A 17,163-nucleotide genomic window follows, 5' to 3' on the forward strand; every position below is an offset into this window, starting at 1 on the left:
GAAAGTCATGGCTTGGTCATTTTAGTGACTAGTACCCATCCTGAAGTCATGCCATGGGCTCTAGATACCAGTCATTTATCGGCATACAAAAGCTATCCTTATTAATCCCCCAAAGCCATGGGTTTTAGGTGTTCCGTGTCAGGAAACAGAGGAAAGTTAAACTCATACTTCACCATGTCACGGTAGCTTACAGTCAGGGTTCTCCAGTGGGGCAGGACCTGTAGGATGAAAGTGCAGTACAAAGGGGGCTCAGTGGATTGGCTCCCACAATACAGCCAGAACAGATCCACAAAGGCTGTCTATACCCTGTAGAAGCTGAGAACACGACAGGAGCTCACTCCACAAGGCTGGATGCCTCAGCATTGCCAATCTGGCACCAAAAACCTGGAGGATCCTGGAGAACTACTGGTATTTCAGGTTGTGTTGGTAGTCCAAAGAAATTCAATTCTGAAGTCAGCAAAGGACAATAGCAGCTGCAGCAGCTGCAGCAGCTGCAGCGGCAGCGACAGCAGCAACAGCAGAGCGTATGAACTCAACTAGCAAGACACAAAGACAGGCAGGCAAAGAACAACATTTTTTTTTTTAATTCACATTTAAAGTGGGTCTTCCCATTTCAATAATTTCAACAAACCTAGTCAAGGCTCCCTTACAAGGGTACTCAGAGGACCTGACTCATAGTGGTTCTAGATCTTGCCAGGCGACAGCCAACAGTCACCATCACAGTTTCTAAGTTTGGAGCCTTCATCCTTTCTAGCCATCTCTTCATGATCACTTTGCTTCCCCCTCTGATAAAGCAAGCTGCCATGTGGAGGAATCTTTGCCAAGGAAACAAGAACGGTCCCCAAGTGAGAGTCACTGAGACGCAGAATCCCTCAGCCATAGCCTTTGAGAAGGCGACCAACAACCATTGACTGAGTTTGGTAGTCAAGCAGCCCTGCCCTCACCAAGCTGGGAGGTGGGACTGGAGCCCCAGAGGTGAGGTTGACTATAGCTGCCTCCTCCGAGAACTCGGGGCACAAAAGCCACCTGAGCAGGTGCGAGACTATTGCCACGTGTGTTGTTAAACTGCTACACTTTCAGCGACTAATCTGTTGGTCAGACAGCACTGTAGAACTGGCATACAAGTGACTGAATGTGCTCTATTCTCTGACCCCACAAATATACAGCTGTACTTCAACATCATGGAAGTTTAGTTTTAGAATCTCCCTAAACAAAAATGCAAATTACCCATATAAGTTGGTGTCGTGTTTGCATATAATCTCTTTAATCCTTCCATATACTTTAAGTAGCCTTTATGTAATTTATAATTTGCTATTCAGTGTAGGTGTATGCAAATAACTGTCACACTGTCTTACTTAGGGAATAGTGATGATAAAAATGTTTGTATATTTTCAGTAGACAAATTATACTTTTTTTAAGATATGTTTTTCAAAAGGCTTTGATCATGGGTTGGTTGAATCCTTGGGTGCAGAATCTCAAGATATGGGGTCCCCATTGCACTGTCAAAACTAGCCTGGAAATTCAGGTTTATGTTTAATATCATTGGGCTTCCTAAGGTTCTGTACCAAAACATAGAAGATGAGGGGAGCTGGACCACGGCATGAGGCTATCTCCTGTCTCTTTCTATCTTGGCTCCATCCAATGTATCTCAGGTCTTACACACATCTAAGAGTGAAAACTTCTTTCACATGTCCTTTGGGTCTAACCATGTGCACATCATCAGTATGGACCACTGTGGAGCTGGGTCTGGGGAAATGCCCGACAGCCCCAGACTTGGCTTTTAGTACTGTTCTTGAATTCAAAAGCTCTAGTTTTGGAAGCTTGGTTCTCAGGAAGATGACAACTTGGTTCCTAGGTGATCACTGCAAAGTAATGAGAACTTACAGAGATAGAGTTTGGTTAGAAAATGTTAAGTCATTAGGAGCAATCAGTGAAGAAAAGATTGGGGCATTTACTGTTCCCTTCTGCTTCCTGGACATGAAGTGATTGGTTTTGCTTTGTCATGAACTTGGCAATGGGGCCAACCAACCATGAACTGGGCTCTCCAAAATTGTGAGTCTAAACAAACCCTTCTCTTAGTGAATTGATTATCTCAGATATTTTGTTATCAGAATAGCATGGCAACTAGTAAATAACATTTGGTTTAGGAAATCTTACGCCCCATTTTCTGCAAGTGTGGTCTACAAAGGGGTAAAGCGAACACATCCTCTGAACCCCAAGGACATTTGACCAATGAGGAACAGTTGGAGGCAAGGATGAAAAGCAGGAGTCTCAAAGGAAAGCCCGTCTTTCCCTAATAGCATGTTCATTCTATCGGACACCATCCAATACTTCATCGGTTAGTATGGGGTTTCAGCCGAGAGGGACTATTAATACCGGGATCATTAAAAGTTCACAGAATGTTTTGCAGAGCTGGGCTGGCTGGAAGCTGTGGCTGCCCTTAAAGGCCCATGCCTGGCTTTGACCTTGAACCAGAAAGAGCCAAACTGCTATCTAAGCCTCCACCTTTGGTGTAGAAGGCACAATTAATTGTTCTGAGCCTCAGGTGGAGCAATGCTAAGCCATGTGTCTGCATCTCAGGTCACAGGAGACCGGGAGGGTTGTGCAGGTGTTTGATATTTGCATTTGATCTAAGCAGGAGGGCTTCACAGGAGAGGACAGGGTTAAAATGTGAGCGGGCACTCGCTAGTGCAGACCTGACTGAGAACTAGCCACCAGATCAGGAAGTGAACAGAATAGTACACCCGCAGTCTCAACACAACCTGAACATCATCGCCTTCTCTGCTGACAACATGCCGACTTTGTTTTCTGACAATGCTGGCCTGGAGGAAGAAGGATGGGTGGGCTGGATCTTGAGAAATCCAGGATTTTCAGTTCCCCCCATGAGGGGCGGGGCAGGTTCCCATTCTATTTAAATCGGGTAAACATTTAGACAACCTTGAGATCCAATGCCTTGGCTTAGCAGTTCCGAGTCTCAGCTCAGCTCTTCCTCCCACTACTCTTCCCCTCTGGATCTTAATTTTAGTTTTTCAAGAGAGAACACAAGACACTGTTAGAGAATTTTTTTTTAAAGGGCCACAAAATTGCAAAATCAAACTCAATCAATGTTTATATTCAAATGTGCTCTGCAAACACCAATATTTTACCAGCTGGTGATGTTCAACTGAATTCAAAACTGAGGAGGTCATTTCAGACGGGTTAGGAAGCATTATCCTGTGTTGATAAGTGAACGCTCCCAAGCCAACAAGTCCTTGAAGACAGGATCCTTGCCAACTGTCCAGACCCAGGAGTTTTTAAACCTGGAAATGTACTATGTTTAGTGACATGTGAAACTATTATTGACTTCAATGTGAGGTGACTTTTAAAGTAAATATTTACTAGCAAAGCTTACCAGGTAGACATTGGATGCCTTGCCTGTTTTATCCTGTCATTGATCTTGGTAATAATGGTCACTCCTACTTTCCAGATGGGGAAATTGAAATGCATACGGACAAGTGACAGGTCTCCCAGGCTTTCTTAGAACCTCGGCTGGAGTCAGAACACAGTTCTCTGGGTTTTGAAGAGAAGCGAGGTGTGGGATTCTCTTTGGCCGTGACTCCAGTCCTGGGGTTTGCATATTTTATCTTGAGCCGATGTGGAAGTCGGCTCTGTAAACCATGATATTCTGAGCCTGATAGCAGCTGCCCAGTCAGGAGGGGGTTCTCAACTGTTGCCCCCGTGGCTCCGAGACTGCTTTTGGGGTGGTTCTGGCCAAGGACAAGCTGGTTATACTTTCTTGTCTTACATCTGCTTTCCGTAGCTGATTAAATTGGCAGTTATAAATGATCAAAATGAAAATTAGGATGTAAGGAAAAGTAGTGGCTTTAAGAAGTCATGGCCTTGTAGATGTGGAGATGAGAATTTTTCCTCAGGACCTATCCCTTGCACCTTGGAACGACCCCAGTTACTGAAGGGTGAAGGGATTTCACAGGGCACAGACAAAACCCAACACAAACTAGGGCCTTCAACTCCTAAGTATTTCCTTGTTAGGTCCTCAGAGCCCATTGTCACCAGGATAGTAGAAGGGGACTATCAGGATCCTGTGACTATATCACAGGAAAGGGATCACGGGGGATGCCACAGACTGTGGTGACAGATTTGGGGGAGGCAGGGATCGCGCTCATTTTCTTCCTTAAGATTTTAGGATATCAAGATGGTGTTGCTGCAGGGCCAGGGTTTGACATCATCTTAGAAACAGTGCTAGAGAATGGTGCTAAGCGTGGGGCTACATTTGTGTCCATTTTACATCCCATAAGAATGGCTCACAGACCATGCCTCCCCTGCTACCTGAGGGATTCTGTATATCAGAAGTGCGGTAGTGGGGGTGAGGTTCAGTATTAAACCTGTGTCTAGTATACGTGAGGCGCTGGGTTCAATCCACACTACCATAACAAAGAACAAAGGTGTCTACGGAAAATATCTCATATTAAAAATACTTTTGCAGGTTGGTGAAGTGGCTCAGCGGCCAAGGCACTTACCACCCAGTCTGACAACATGGTAGGAGAGAACCAACGTCTACAAACTGCCTTCTGGTCTCCACTGGAGCTCCGTGGAATCCTCCCCTACACATTTTAAAAGGTAAAAGTGATTTTTATGTAACTGGACTAAGCCATGTTTGACAAGTTATGCTTTGTAGTTATTAAATCATGTACTTTGGGGAGTTCTAAAGAAGCATCTTTTGGTTCTTGGGATTTTTTTTCATTCTTTGGAAGCTCCTATGCCCCAAATTTTTGTGGACTTATGGTGGCTAATGAATAAATAGTCTGGCCACCAGGTGGCGCCCCATCCACCAGCTGTTCCTAGAACCCAAGATTGCTGTCCAAAATCTAACTGTAACTCATACAAATGTAAAGTCTATACGTGACACTTCTGACTTGTTCTGCTGGGGACAGCCAGGAGCAGGCTAGTTCACAGTAGGGCTGGATGAAATACTGTTTAGAGATTCTGTTTGCTGAGTTAGATACTGACTTGCTAGTGTCGCATAGACAACAGACTATCACATTGTGTGTTATCCTTCTCCCTGAACAGATAACTGATCATCTTTCTTGCCCCTGAGGGAAACCATCTTAGGTTTCTATTGTTGTGAAGAGATACCATGACCACAGCAACTCTTTTTTTTTTTTTAAATTTTTTATTTTCGAGACAGAGTTTCTCCGTAGTTTTTGGTTCCTGTCCTGAAACTAGCTATTGTAGACCAGGCTGGCCTCGAACTCACAGAGATCCGCCTGCCTCTGCCTCCCGAGTGCTGGGATTAAAGGCGTGCACCACCACTGCCCGGCCCACAGCAACTCTTATAAAGAAAACATTAAATTGAGATAGCAGCTACAGTTTCAGAGGTTCAGTCTATTATCTGACATAATGACAAGGCACCACGCAGACAGACATGGTGCTGGAGAGGTGGCCAAGAGTCGTACTTCTTGAAGGCAACAGGAAGTGGTTTGTCCCACTGGGCGTGGCTTGCACATAGGACATCTCTAGAGAGGCCATTGTGTGAAGCTGTGAAGGTGAAGCCATGTTTATTTAGACTCATGGATTTAGAGGTTTTTGTCTATTGTTTTGGGCATGAGATGGGGCAGAGCGTCTTCCTGGGAGGGGTGCAGAGGCAGAGCTGCTCACTGTACAGTAAGTATATTCATCTGTGGCTTTATCCCCTGACGGCGTTAGCATTCTCATGATCAAATCACTTTTCAAAACGCCATCAGCTGGTGGCTAAACATACCCTTAGGGGACATTTTTAGATTCAAACTCTAATAAATACCACGTATGCCCTTCTGTTGGGTTGCTGTTCTAAGGGACACAGTCTCATTTCAGTTCTGAGAATTCTCTGACAGATTGTAATCATCCGTATTTTACACAGGAGGAACCTGATGTGCTGAGCAGTTGAAGATCTGGAGTTCGATGCCCATGCATTACAACCCATCAACTTTGGGATGTTTGGGAGACACAGTGAGGAGAAAATGGGGATTGGGAGCTAGGTAGTTAGGGGTCTATGGATGCCTTTATGAGGTAGTTTGAATGAGATGTCCCCCATAGTCTTGGACATTTGAATTCTTTCTTTATTAAGAATACAGTACAGCACTTGGGAAGCAGAGGCAGGCGGATCTCTGTGAGTTCGAGACCAGCCTGGACTACAGAGCTAGTTCCAGGACAGGCTCCAAAGCCACAGAGAGAAAAAAAAAGAATACAGTGTTCTGCCAGAAGAGGGCACCAGATCCCATTGTGGATGGTTGTGAACAACCATGTGGTTGCTGGGGATTGAACTCAGGACCTCTCGAAGAACAGTCAGTGCCCTTAACCTCTGAGCCATCTCTCCAACCCAACATTAAATTCTTGGACCCAGTTGGTGGTTCTGTTTGGGTAAGTTTAAGAGGTGTGGCTTTGTTGGAGGAAGTATGCTACTGGGGTTAGCTTTGAAGTTTCAAAACCTTGTGCCATTTCCAGTTTGTTTTCTCTGCTTTACGCTTGCAGTTTGAGATGTGAGGTCTCAGCTCTCAGCTTCCAGCTTAGCCACAGGTCTACCTGCTGCTGTGTTGTTTCCACCATTACGGACTCTGACCTCTGAAACTGTGGGCCCAAATCAACTCTTTTTCTCTAAGTTGCCTTCGTTGTGATGTTTTATCACAGGAGTAGAAGTGACAAGACACATGGTCAGACCCAACCCACAGAGGTCGGAGGGTCAGGAAGCTCTGTGGCTCACACTTGACCTTCAGAGAAAGCCTTCTCAGGATGGAATCGCTCGCATCCTGTGCTCTCACTCCTTCCCCAGTGCACACAGAGGGTATCAGGCAGCGGGCGTACCCCCAGTGCAGAGAAGCATGGGGCGGCTCCTCTGTGAACACCCACCCCCCCCATTTCCTGCTAGAGGTGCTCCCAGGACAGCAACAACAGCAATGAATCAGAAGCCAAGAGCCAGGAGAAATCTGGCCAGATGTGGCGTGGAGAAAGTCAGTGTTGCTGTATAGTTTCATTTCCACATTGTCAGTCTCTGAGCTCTCTCCTTTCTCTCTCACTTGTCATCTTTCTCAGCCAGCCTTCATCTGCCCCCTACACCTCCACTTCCTTTGTCCCTTCTGTCTTCATCCAATTGTACAGCATTTATTCTATATCTGATATTATGCTGATAGTTTTACAAATATGAACTCAATTTAGTGCTGTTAATAAAAATCCAGATTTGTATACCCTTCTGAAAAAAATCTAGATCCACCATTCCACATAGCGGCCTTGTTCCCCTGTCCAGTAGTTTCTGCAGTATGTCTGGCTGCAGTGGCAGTTGTTCTTAGTGTATTGTGGAGGGCAGGGCAGGGACATGGATGAATAACAGGGACCTTGATCATAAATTGCTGATGTCATCCTTCTTCTTAGTCTATGCCAATGAACGTGGGTGGTCGCTGTAGGTGTGCAAATCTGCCAGGGCCGTGTCTGATTTGTCCTTGTGAAGGAGGGATGCAGAAGGATGGGAAATAATGAGCTATTTTGATTTGATAGTTCATCTCTCCGTCTCAGTTCCACACGGAGAATGGATTTATTTGCTCAGTCTGTGGACTGACCATGAACTTGCTTTTGTTAGTAATGTATTTGCTCAGAACCTTGAAATAAGCACCTGCTTCTGGGGTTGTTCTTGTGTGCCATGTCATTTTCAAGACAGTATGCTTGGATGGACCCCTAGGTCCTAGAAGAGGCTAAGAGACACATGGAGGGAAGTTGGACTATCCTCTCTCGGCTAGTCAAACCTTCAGACTCAGGAGCAATTCAGTGTTTACAGTCATATACTGCAAATACAGCCATACCCTCACCAAACAAGGCAGTGCACTGCAGAGTGCTGACTGCTCACCCTGGTGATCCGATGGCCGAGGAGGAGCTGCATCCCATGACTGCCACCCAGGATCACTAGAAGGGACCCCATTGTAGCTGTCTAACCTAGGACAAGATGGCAGTTATGACTACAACATGTGTGTCACCCTCACCACGAAGAGAGAAAACTAAGTAGAGCCAATGTAAGCCAGGGGCTGTCCGTGTCCTGCAGTAAGTGTGCACCGCAGCCCCGACAAGGAAACACTGACAGATTATCAGCATCCCATTGCTTACACATAAAAATCATTACCAGTGACTCAATGTCCGTGAATAGGCAGACAGATGCATAAGCCAGGGGACAAGCTCCCGTGGCTAAGAATAATGAGGGAGACCTTGGTGTTGCTGTTCTGGTTGAATTACGAAGACGTAGTGTTGAATTCACGTCCTTACATATGCTGCAACTTTGGTGATTAAAACAAAAAAAAAATCAAATTTAATTAAATGCTGTGCTGAAATCTGAGGCTATCGCTTCATCAAAAATTTATTAGGGAAAAAGATGAGGGTGGGGGTTTGCTAAATGAGCCTCATTTTTCTTTATGGTACTATAATATTTTAGTGTATGTGTTCTTTTATTTCTCATGTTTTTAATTGAAATAGAACAACATCACTTCCCCTCCCTTTCCTCCCTCCCACCCCAAGTCTCCCCCCACTCTCAAGCGAACAGCCTCTTTCACTTTGATTATTATTGCTACCTAATATAGAGATATATGTATATATGTGCATGCACAAATACAGACAAATGCACCCTGCTGAGTCTGATTTGACTGGTGGTGTACATGTAGTTTCAAGAATGACAAGTCTACATTGACAACCACTAAGGGGGCTCATCCTCAGGAGAGGCTAATTCTTCTTTTCCCAGAAGCCATTAATTTCCTATAATTCTTTGTCCACGAGGAGGACTCTGTGCAAGTTTGCTATGGGGAGGGGGGGCTCTAAACTTCCCCCTTCCCATGTTGATCTGTCCATTGATATTGCCATGTCCCCCATCCTGTTTACATAGCCACTTCTGTTTTTAAGAGCCTATCTCTGGAATCACTTAAGACCTTAAAAACAACTTCAAATTATAAATCAGAAAAGACAGATTGCTGACAAGCAGGCTCGAGCTGTGAGCTCAACTGTGCCGTTCTCTGGGGTTGTTCCCTGGGTCACATTTCCCTCTTCCAGCCTCATTTTGTGGGTGCTAACTGGCGGATTTCTCATGGAGACAGTCACTCGAAGAACAAACCTGGGTATGGAAAGGGCTCCAAGATGTCAGTTGTAAACAATGTTCAGGTTCATCTGGAATCCACAGAACCCAGAAGGCAAGTCCTTTGTGGGGGTCACTGTTTCTCTGGGAATCAAGCCAGGCTTATGTTGCACGTGAGATTTTAGCAAAGCCCCAGGGAGTAAAGCCCTGGTGCAGTCAGACCAGCTTCTGAGGGCGGTCACATGACAGGGTGTGAGATGCCCACTGTGTCCCATGGCCTTGAACAGGGAGATTGGGGATGTGGTGCTGACATGGGCAATGACCTTGAAATAATGAGGTGAAGGGAATTCATTCCAGCCACCAAGAAGCGACCAGTTGAGGGCTGATGAATTCTTAGTGGAATACTTGAAATTCTCATGGGAGATGTGTGTCTGTGGCGGTCATTTCTTGCTTGAATGACCCAGAGCAAACAGCCCAAGCGTGATAAACTCTCACTCCTTATCTGTATGCCGATTGGCTGTCTCCAGTGCTGGTCCTCAGGACCACAGCCAGCGGGCTGAGTGGAAACGGGCCTCTGGGTGTTCTGAAAGGTTCATATTCTTGGCCAGCTCAGCTGAGGTAGGGCTCTAAACTGATTCCCTGTGTCTGGGCTCCTCAGCAGATCCCCAACACCAATTGTGTACTTTCCCTTTCTAAATCAAGATACCACATGATAAAGTTTGGGAGTATTCCCTTATCATGGAGGGAGAGCAGGAAGGGGAAGGGAGGGAGATACCAAGGCAGTGCTTGCTTTGACAACTTTATTGGGACATGGCAACACAGAGCATGGATTTGAAGTCCCACTGCAGCTGATCCTCTCTAGGCACCATGCACCCATTTCTGCTTCCCTGAGAAGCTCCAGAGAGCTCACATTTGCAGGAATCCTATGAAGTGGCACGTTGTCCCTGGGCACCATGGTCTTGAGCCCTGATTGTTTCCGTGGTTGGGCAGGTCCCTTTGCACTGGAGGTCTCCCGTCTCCAGTTAGTTGCACTGTGACTTAAGAGATTCACCTGCCATAGAGTCCTGAGGAGACACCTAGATGGGTTTCTTGGGCTTTCAGAGGAAATTTGACCACGAGATTCAATGGTCGTCTCTGGTGGTCATCAGAACCAACGATGCCTTGAAGTTTATTGGCAGGTTAGCTCTTACAATAGTGTGGAGCATTCTTTGCACGTTCACCCAGCGAGTCTTCACTTAACTTCTGCTATGTGTGAACACTTTTCCAGGGGGTAAGCGGGAGAAGGTCACCCGAAAGAACTCATGTGTAGGTGAGTAAGACGGTGTCTAAGGAACCACAGTCAACTGCTGCATTACAACCAAGCCAATAGCCTCTAAAGAAAGTCCTGCAGTGTGGCAAGGGCCTGGAGTAGGATGGGTCGCAAGGGACAAGGAAATGGTATTTTAGCTGAGATCTCATGATGCTGACTTTGTCCAAAGGACAAAAGAGCATTTAAGGTCATGGAAATAGCACTCTGTGTGCTTTGGTTGCTAGTAATGGTAGCTCTAAGCAAAACAACAAGGCAAATGGGGGCAGAATTAAAAGGAGGTGGAGGATGGTGCAGGGGGAAGCTGGAGGGACATGGAAGCTGACAAAGCCAGGCCAATGGGTCAGTCTAGAGAAGGTCCTAGCTTGTAATTGACACAATAGGGCATGCGTTTTCCCAGTCTGTCGAGGCTGTTGTGAGGAGAGCTGACTGGAGGAAGGGGCTGGGCAGGTGGGGAGTATAGGAAAGAGACCTAAGCAGCTTCTCCACTTGTTTTGTTAGAGACTTCAGCAGCTGGATCAGGTGAAACAGGGACTGTGATTACCAGTCGGGCAGACCCGTGTGGGGGCTAAGACTCTAGAGTGTCCACCATGGGAAGCAAGGCAAAGGGAGGGACGAGGCTGACCTCAGGTTTTGAAGCTCAGGATGTGACCTTTGCTCGAGAAGGAGGACTTTAGAGAAGCAGGTGAGGGAGAGTGTGGTTGTGGGCATATTAGAGGTAAGGTACCTTTCAAGCATTGGGGCAGAGGAGAAGCATGGCCCGGTGCCTTGCCTACAGCTATAGGTCAGTGAATTATCTCTTCTGTTTTGTGACTGGAGTCCTGAAGGTAGATGAGGTTGCAAAGGGAGGGCCAGAGTGAGCAGTCTCAGCCTGGAGCCCCAGGGAACAGTCATATCTAATGGTTGTGTGGAGGTCAATGAGTCACAAAGAGAGCTGAAAAGTTAACGGGATGTTGGGGGCCAGGAGAGGGTCTTGGAAACCCAGGGTAGCATGGGTATCAGGAGAGGTCAAGGAAGCGCTAGGGGAGAGAAACCCATAAACATCCTCATCTCTTTGGAACGCTTACCAACTCCACCTCCTTGAGTCTCTTCAGTACATCTCTAACTACAGAAAGGTTAGCTTTTCCATTTGTACAGAGGAGTAAAGAGCAGCCCAGAGTGGCAGAGAGTACGTCCAGGTCATGTGGCCAGCAGAAGGCAGCACTGGGTCAGCCCACACATTTGTACCCTTTGCATTTTCCTGACTTCTGCCTGTCCTTCTGGACGCAATAGACACACTTTGCCCTGCAAGTCCTCTGCACACCTCTTTTTGGTCATAACAAGCACCATCAATGGCTGTATTTCATCATGGAGGGCTTCCTGGAGGCCTAAGATTTGCTAGAGGAGGGTTAGCTGAGTTGAGGGACTATCTTGACTACTCTTTTGAGTGGCAGTGTAGTGTTGTTTCAAAAACATCATTTATCCACCCATCATTCATCCATCTACCCATCATCTCTCATCCGTCATCCATCCATCCATTCACCCATCATTTATCCATCTACCCATCATCTCTCATCCATCTGTCATCCATCCATCCATCCATCCATCCATCCACCCATCATTTATCCATCTACCCACCATCTCTCATCCATCTGTCATCCATCCATCCATCCATCCATCCATCCTTCATCATCCACCCTTCATCCATCCACTCTTCATCCATCATTCACCCATTCACCTATCATCCATCTATCTACCCATCATCCATCCATCCATCCATCCATCCATTTTTCCACACATCTACCCACTCACCAAGTACTTTCTGAGTACCTCTATCCCAGGCACGTTTTCTAGCTGAGTGGCCTGAGGTACATTCCACACTTCTCTGACTCTTAATTTCTAGCTCTGTAAAGTCTGGCCAGTGTTGCTGGTCCTAATCACATATATAAACGTGATGAGAATCCATGTAGGCAAAATACTTAGCACTTAGTGAGGCCAGTGCTCTATAGCAACATCCTTTGCTCTGCTCAGCAGATGTGCGTGTTTTCTACAGAAACACATCCATACATGCATGTGTGTACATCTGTCCTGCTTTTTGCTCATGTCTCCTAGAGCCAGCACCAGTGTGAGCTCTGAACCCAAGGAATTCAGCCTAGAAGAGCCCAAGCACCTGTCTGGAATCCACTCACAGGGAAACTGGTCTGTGTGTTCTGTGATGTCCCAGGCTCAGGCTGAAGTTTGTCCTCAGTGGTTTGAGGGCTTGGTCCATAGAGGCTCCAGAAGGGAGGTCCAGGTGATAGGGCCAGGATCTTGGTGTCCTGGGCAGAGTCTAGACAACCTCACAGGGCAGTGCCCTCATTTCTTCTTGTGATGGTATCCTTTCTGCCTTCTCAGATTGTAGCTCTCCCGACTGTTCCTCTGGGGCGCCTTCTGGGTGTTGCCGGAGAAAACGAAGCCCCCATAGGCTCTTACAGCAGCTTAGAAGGTTATTGGAGCAGGTGTTGCAGGACAGCACTGGTCTCCTGCAGACACAAGCACAGGTTAGAGCTGGGGTGGAATCACTGGCCACCTTGGTTACCAATGTGGCACACATGGGAGGAGGAACCCTCAATGAGAAAATGCCTCCATCAGATTGGCCTGTGAGCAAGTCTGTGGGGGATTTTTCTTGATTACTAATTGCTGTAAGAAGATACAGCCCACTGTGGGTGGTGTCATTTCTAGGCAGGAGGGCATGGGCTTTATTAAAAAGCTAGCGGAACAAGCCAGAATGAGCAAGCCATTTAGCAGCTGTCCTTTGCCGATTTCTGCTTGAAGCTCCTGTCTTGAGTTATAAGGAAAGCCTTGGCTTTCCACCATGTCACCTGTGAGCTAAAATGAACCCTCTTCTCCCCAAGTTGCTTTTAGTTATAGCTTTGGAAGAATCCAAAGCATCAGAAAGCAATGTAGAGCAGGTTAGCCAATGAGACAAGTCCACGGGACCAGGAATGAGGCTGTCTGCTCTGCGTCCACTCTGCCTGGACCTGGAATAAGTAGTGTGGGGTGGCAGGGATTCTCTTCCCTGCCTAGAGCCATGCATGGGCAGCAACAAGGAGGAGCTCTCGGGAGCCTTGCCTTCAAATCCCGGCTCTGCTTCTGCATGTGTGTAGACAAGGTCAGTTCTGAGCCTCTGAATCTCACATGGGGCTCCTCATCGTTACATTCCCCAACTCTGGCAAGAACCCAGTGTTATAAAAAACACCTGAATGAATGCATTATGAGTAGGGCCCATGTAATGTGTGCTAGCTGTGTTTGTGTCTTTTCCAAAATTCTTGCAGTGCTGGGGATGGAGCCCAGGGCTCTCAAAGTTTCGCTGCCATCCAGTGGGGGTAACCAAGCTCTCTACGCCTCCTTCCATACAGAGGAGGGGGAAGAACATTGCGCCTCCCTACACACTTCTGCCTGTCACTCAATGGTGGTGGACGCTGTAGCCGCCTGGCTTTGCAAGGCTCTTGGAACAAAGACACAGCTGGTTCCCAGCTTCCTTTGATGCGTGGCACACTCTGAGCCACTGCTAGGAACCTCCAGGTGACCCTGACTCTCTCTCCCAGCACACTGTACCTCTAACCAGACTGCCGGGTCACGCCTGTCGCATTCTAGAGGGTATTGCAACCATGTGAGCAATGTACATATTTGGTCAAGCTAGCAGGGAGGTAACTGCCCTTGGAAGAATATTCTGGTGGCTCCGAGGAAGCACTTATTGCTGAAATTACTTGAGAAGCTCCCTCACACTGAGGGTAACTAGCCATTGTCCTCGTGGAGTCAGTAATTAATTACCCAGGTAACCATGCTCGGGAGACATTACATATTCACAGTAAAATGTCAAAGGTAGAGGCAACCAAAGACAAACAGCTCAAATAAATCCTCCAGCAAATCTTGCTGCTACAGAATTCAGTTATTATGTATTTTTGAATGAAATACATCAACCATCCAAACGGATTCGACTTAAAGTACATCTATAATGGTTTAAGGAATGTTTAACTTAAGAACTCCAACTTCACCAGCACTTGATTCGCTTCAGCAAGTATTTCTGTTTTGTTCTGCCTACATTTTTTTATGTAGATGCTATCATGTTTTATGATTGCTTTGATCTGCAGCTGACATTTTATTCTTGCCTCATTACCCGGAGAGAGGGCTCTCACTGAATCTGAAGTGCAGCCTTTTGGGGAGGCTGGCTGGAAACTCTGGAGGTCCGCTTGTCTCCACCCCTCAATGCTGGGATTGCAAGCACCTGTGACCATGCCTGGCTTCTTAATGTGGTTCTGAGGATTCGAACTCAGGTCTGCATGCTTGTGCAGCGAGAGTTCTTAATTTTAATAGCCACATTGATCTATTTTCCCTTTGGGGTTTGCTTATGAAATCCTTGACATCTCAACGTCATCAAAGTATCCCATGTTTTCCTTCTATAAGTTTATATGTTGTCCTTGTTGTGTGCAGACGCCACCCTGTATTTGTAGAGACACTCACTAGAAGGCTTTCCATGCTCAACCCCTTCATAGCCCTGTGGCACGTTTCTGTTTTGAGCCCCAACATATGGAACAAAAGAACGCTAGCTGGGCTCTAAGAGAGGACGGGGGGGGGGGGTGTCATTGTGGCGCCTGCCCTTCCACCTTTTCATTGTCTCATCCTGGAAACCGCACTTTAGCTCTTCCCTGAGATCCCTACTCCTGCCCACGTGGAAGAGGTGAGCTGACCTCCTCCCCGTTGCTTTGGCTTCTTCACCGGGTTTATGGCGATGGGTTTCAAGGCACTAGAACCAAGACCTAATTCAACAAGGAAACTTAACCCTGAAGGTTTTCACTGGAGCAGTGGGGTGGGAGCCGCTTTTCTGTTGGGTCTGAACTGGCAGTGGGGTAGGAGCTTGGGCCCGCTGCAGGTCATGTGGGGAGAGGGTGAGAATGAAGCCTGTGGGCAGTGACCTTCAACATTGGTTCTAGCCGTGCTCAAGCTACCCTTGACCTCACGGTCTGTGAGTCAGTTACCACCCAAAATCCGTCCCTTTACACTGAACTTGCGCTACTGGTGCATACGTGTCCAGGCTGAGAATATCTCCCAAATAAATGTTATTTGAATCAGAAACTTTCACACTGAAGGCGTTAGGATATATTCAGCCACCAGGGGTCAGAACCCAGCATCAACACTCCCTCATGAGATGCCTCCCCCCACTTCCACTCCAGACCCTAGAGTTCCCTCTGTGATAATAGTAACAGCAACACCCCAGGACCCCAGCAGAGGGCCCTCTTCCATTGCCATCTGCTGTCTGCAGGCCAGATGGCCAGACAGAACCACGGACTACCTGTCTTGTGTCTGTAACTCTGCATATGTTTTCCTAACACTTGACATGTCCTTCATTTCTTATCCACCTTCATGGTGATGGGGCCGGAACCCAGGGCCACTGAATGCTGTCCCCAGCCCTTTGTTTCTTCTACTCCTGCCTCAAGGCTGTCCAGTTGTCCCCTTTGTACATCTGTCTCTGAGGTCTCCCAGAATTACTCACTTCTTGTTTCTGCACTTGTTCCCCTGAGCTCGCCACTGCATTGCTTCCCTGTCTCCCACACTAAGCTAAGAGTGTCATAACAGCATGTGCCAGATTTTCCTTTCCTTTTATGTTTGAACAAACAATCACGTGTATTTATTCGTGTGTGTATTGTTGCACATGCCATACTGCTTATGTGGAAGTCAGGGGACAATGTGTAACAGTTGGTCCCTCCTTCTACAGCGTGGGACCCAGGGATCGAACTCAGATCATCAGGCTTGGCAGCAAGCGCCTCGACTCTCTGGGCCATCCTGACTGTTCATCATCCATTCATTGTGTAGTGTCAGTGTGGGTGTTCATGTATGTGAAATGACACATGAATGTTTCAGTCAGTCTTAGACAGGCGGTGTAGGGGAGCCCCATCTGGGTAACTCTGGCAGTCAGTCCTCGTCTGCATGCTGTCTACTTCACCTCTCCCACCTTTCTGCAACAGCCTTGTCAGCAGGAACCCTAGCAGACAGTGGCAGCTGAGATGTGTGTATGCACATGTGTGTGCATGTGTGCCTATGTGTGTGTGCGTGTGTGCCTATGTGTGTGTGCGTGTGTATATGTGTGTGTGTGTGCGCCTATGTGTGTGTGCGCGTGTGTATATGTGTGTGTGCATGTGTGCCTATGTATGTGTGCGTGTGTATATGTGTGTGCATGTGTGCCTATGTGTGTGTGCGTGTGTATATGTGTGTTGTGGAGTGCTGCTCTCGCACCCTTATCCAGAAAATCTTGCTGCTACAGAATTCAGTTATTTTATATTTTTGAATGAAATAATCAACCACCCAAACGGATTCGACTTAAAGTACATCTCTATGGTTTAAAGAATGTTTAAATTAAGAACTCTAACTTCACCAGTACCTGATTCGCTTCAGCAAGTATTTTTGTTTTGTTCTGCCTACATTTTTTTATGTAGATGCTATCATGTTTTATGATTGCTTTGCTCTGCAGCTGACATTTTATTCTTGCCTCGTTCATTCTGCCATTTCAGCAGACATCTGAGCGATAGCTATGTCCTTGCGTGACAATGGAAGAACCAGAAGCAGGGTTCCTGTGTTCTGTTTGACCAATGCTTGGGTTTGAACTCTGGGACCCACGTGGTAGAAGGAGAGAACAAGCTCCCACAGGTTGTCCTCTGACTTCCACGTGTATGCCATGGTGCACACACACATGTACACATGCACACAAACACACACAAATAAAATAAAGATAATGTGACTTAAAAACCCACAGAAGCGATTGACA

General features: G+C 46.8%; 1 protein-coding gene across 3 annotated transcripts in view; it reads right to left on the reverse strand.

The window, feature by feature from the left end:
• Positions 1-12,098: 12,098 nt before the first annotated feature.
• The window catches only part of Hrh2 (histamine receptor H2), a 39,359-nt gene continuing 34,294 nt past the window's right edge, over positions 12,099-17,163 (reverse strand). For 2 of the 3 annotated variants that reach the window (XM_041659658.1, XM_041659657.1), the window contains exon 3: positions 12,099-12,883. In XM_041659658.1, coding sequence (XP_041515592.1) covers positions 12,691-12,883 — 193 coding nt within the window. In that variant the 3' untranslated portion in view covers positions 12,099-12,690. The remainder of the gene's footprint in view (positions 12,884-17,163) is intronic. The other variant, XR_005974976.1, reaches the window with a different exon arrangement.

The sequence above is a fragment of the Microtus oregoni genome, unplaced genomic scaffold (assembly GCF_018167655.1).
Source record: "Microtus oregoni isolate MIOR12 unplaced genomic scaffold, Mior012 000011F_ref0000422, whole genome shotgun sequence".
NCBI classification, from domain to species: Eukaryota; Metazoa; Chordata; class Mammalia; order Rodentia; family Cricetidae; genus Microtus; species Microtus oregoni.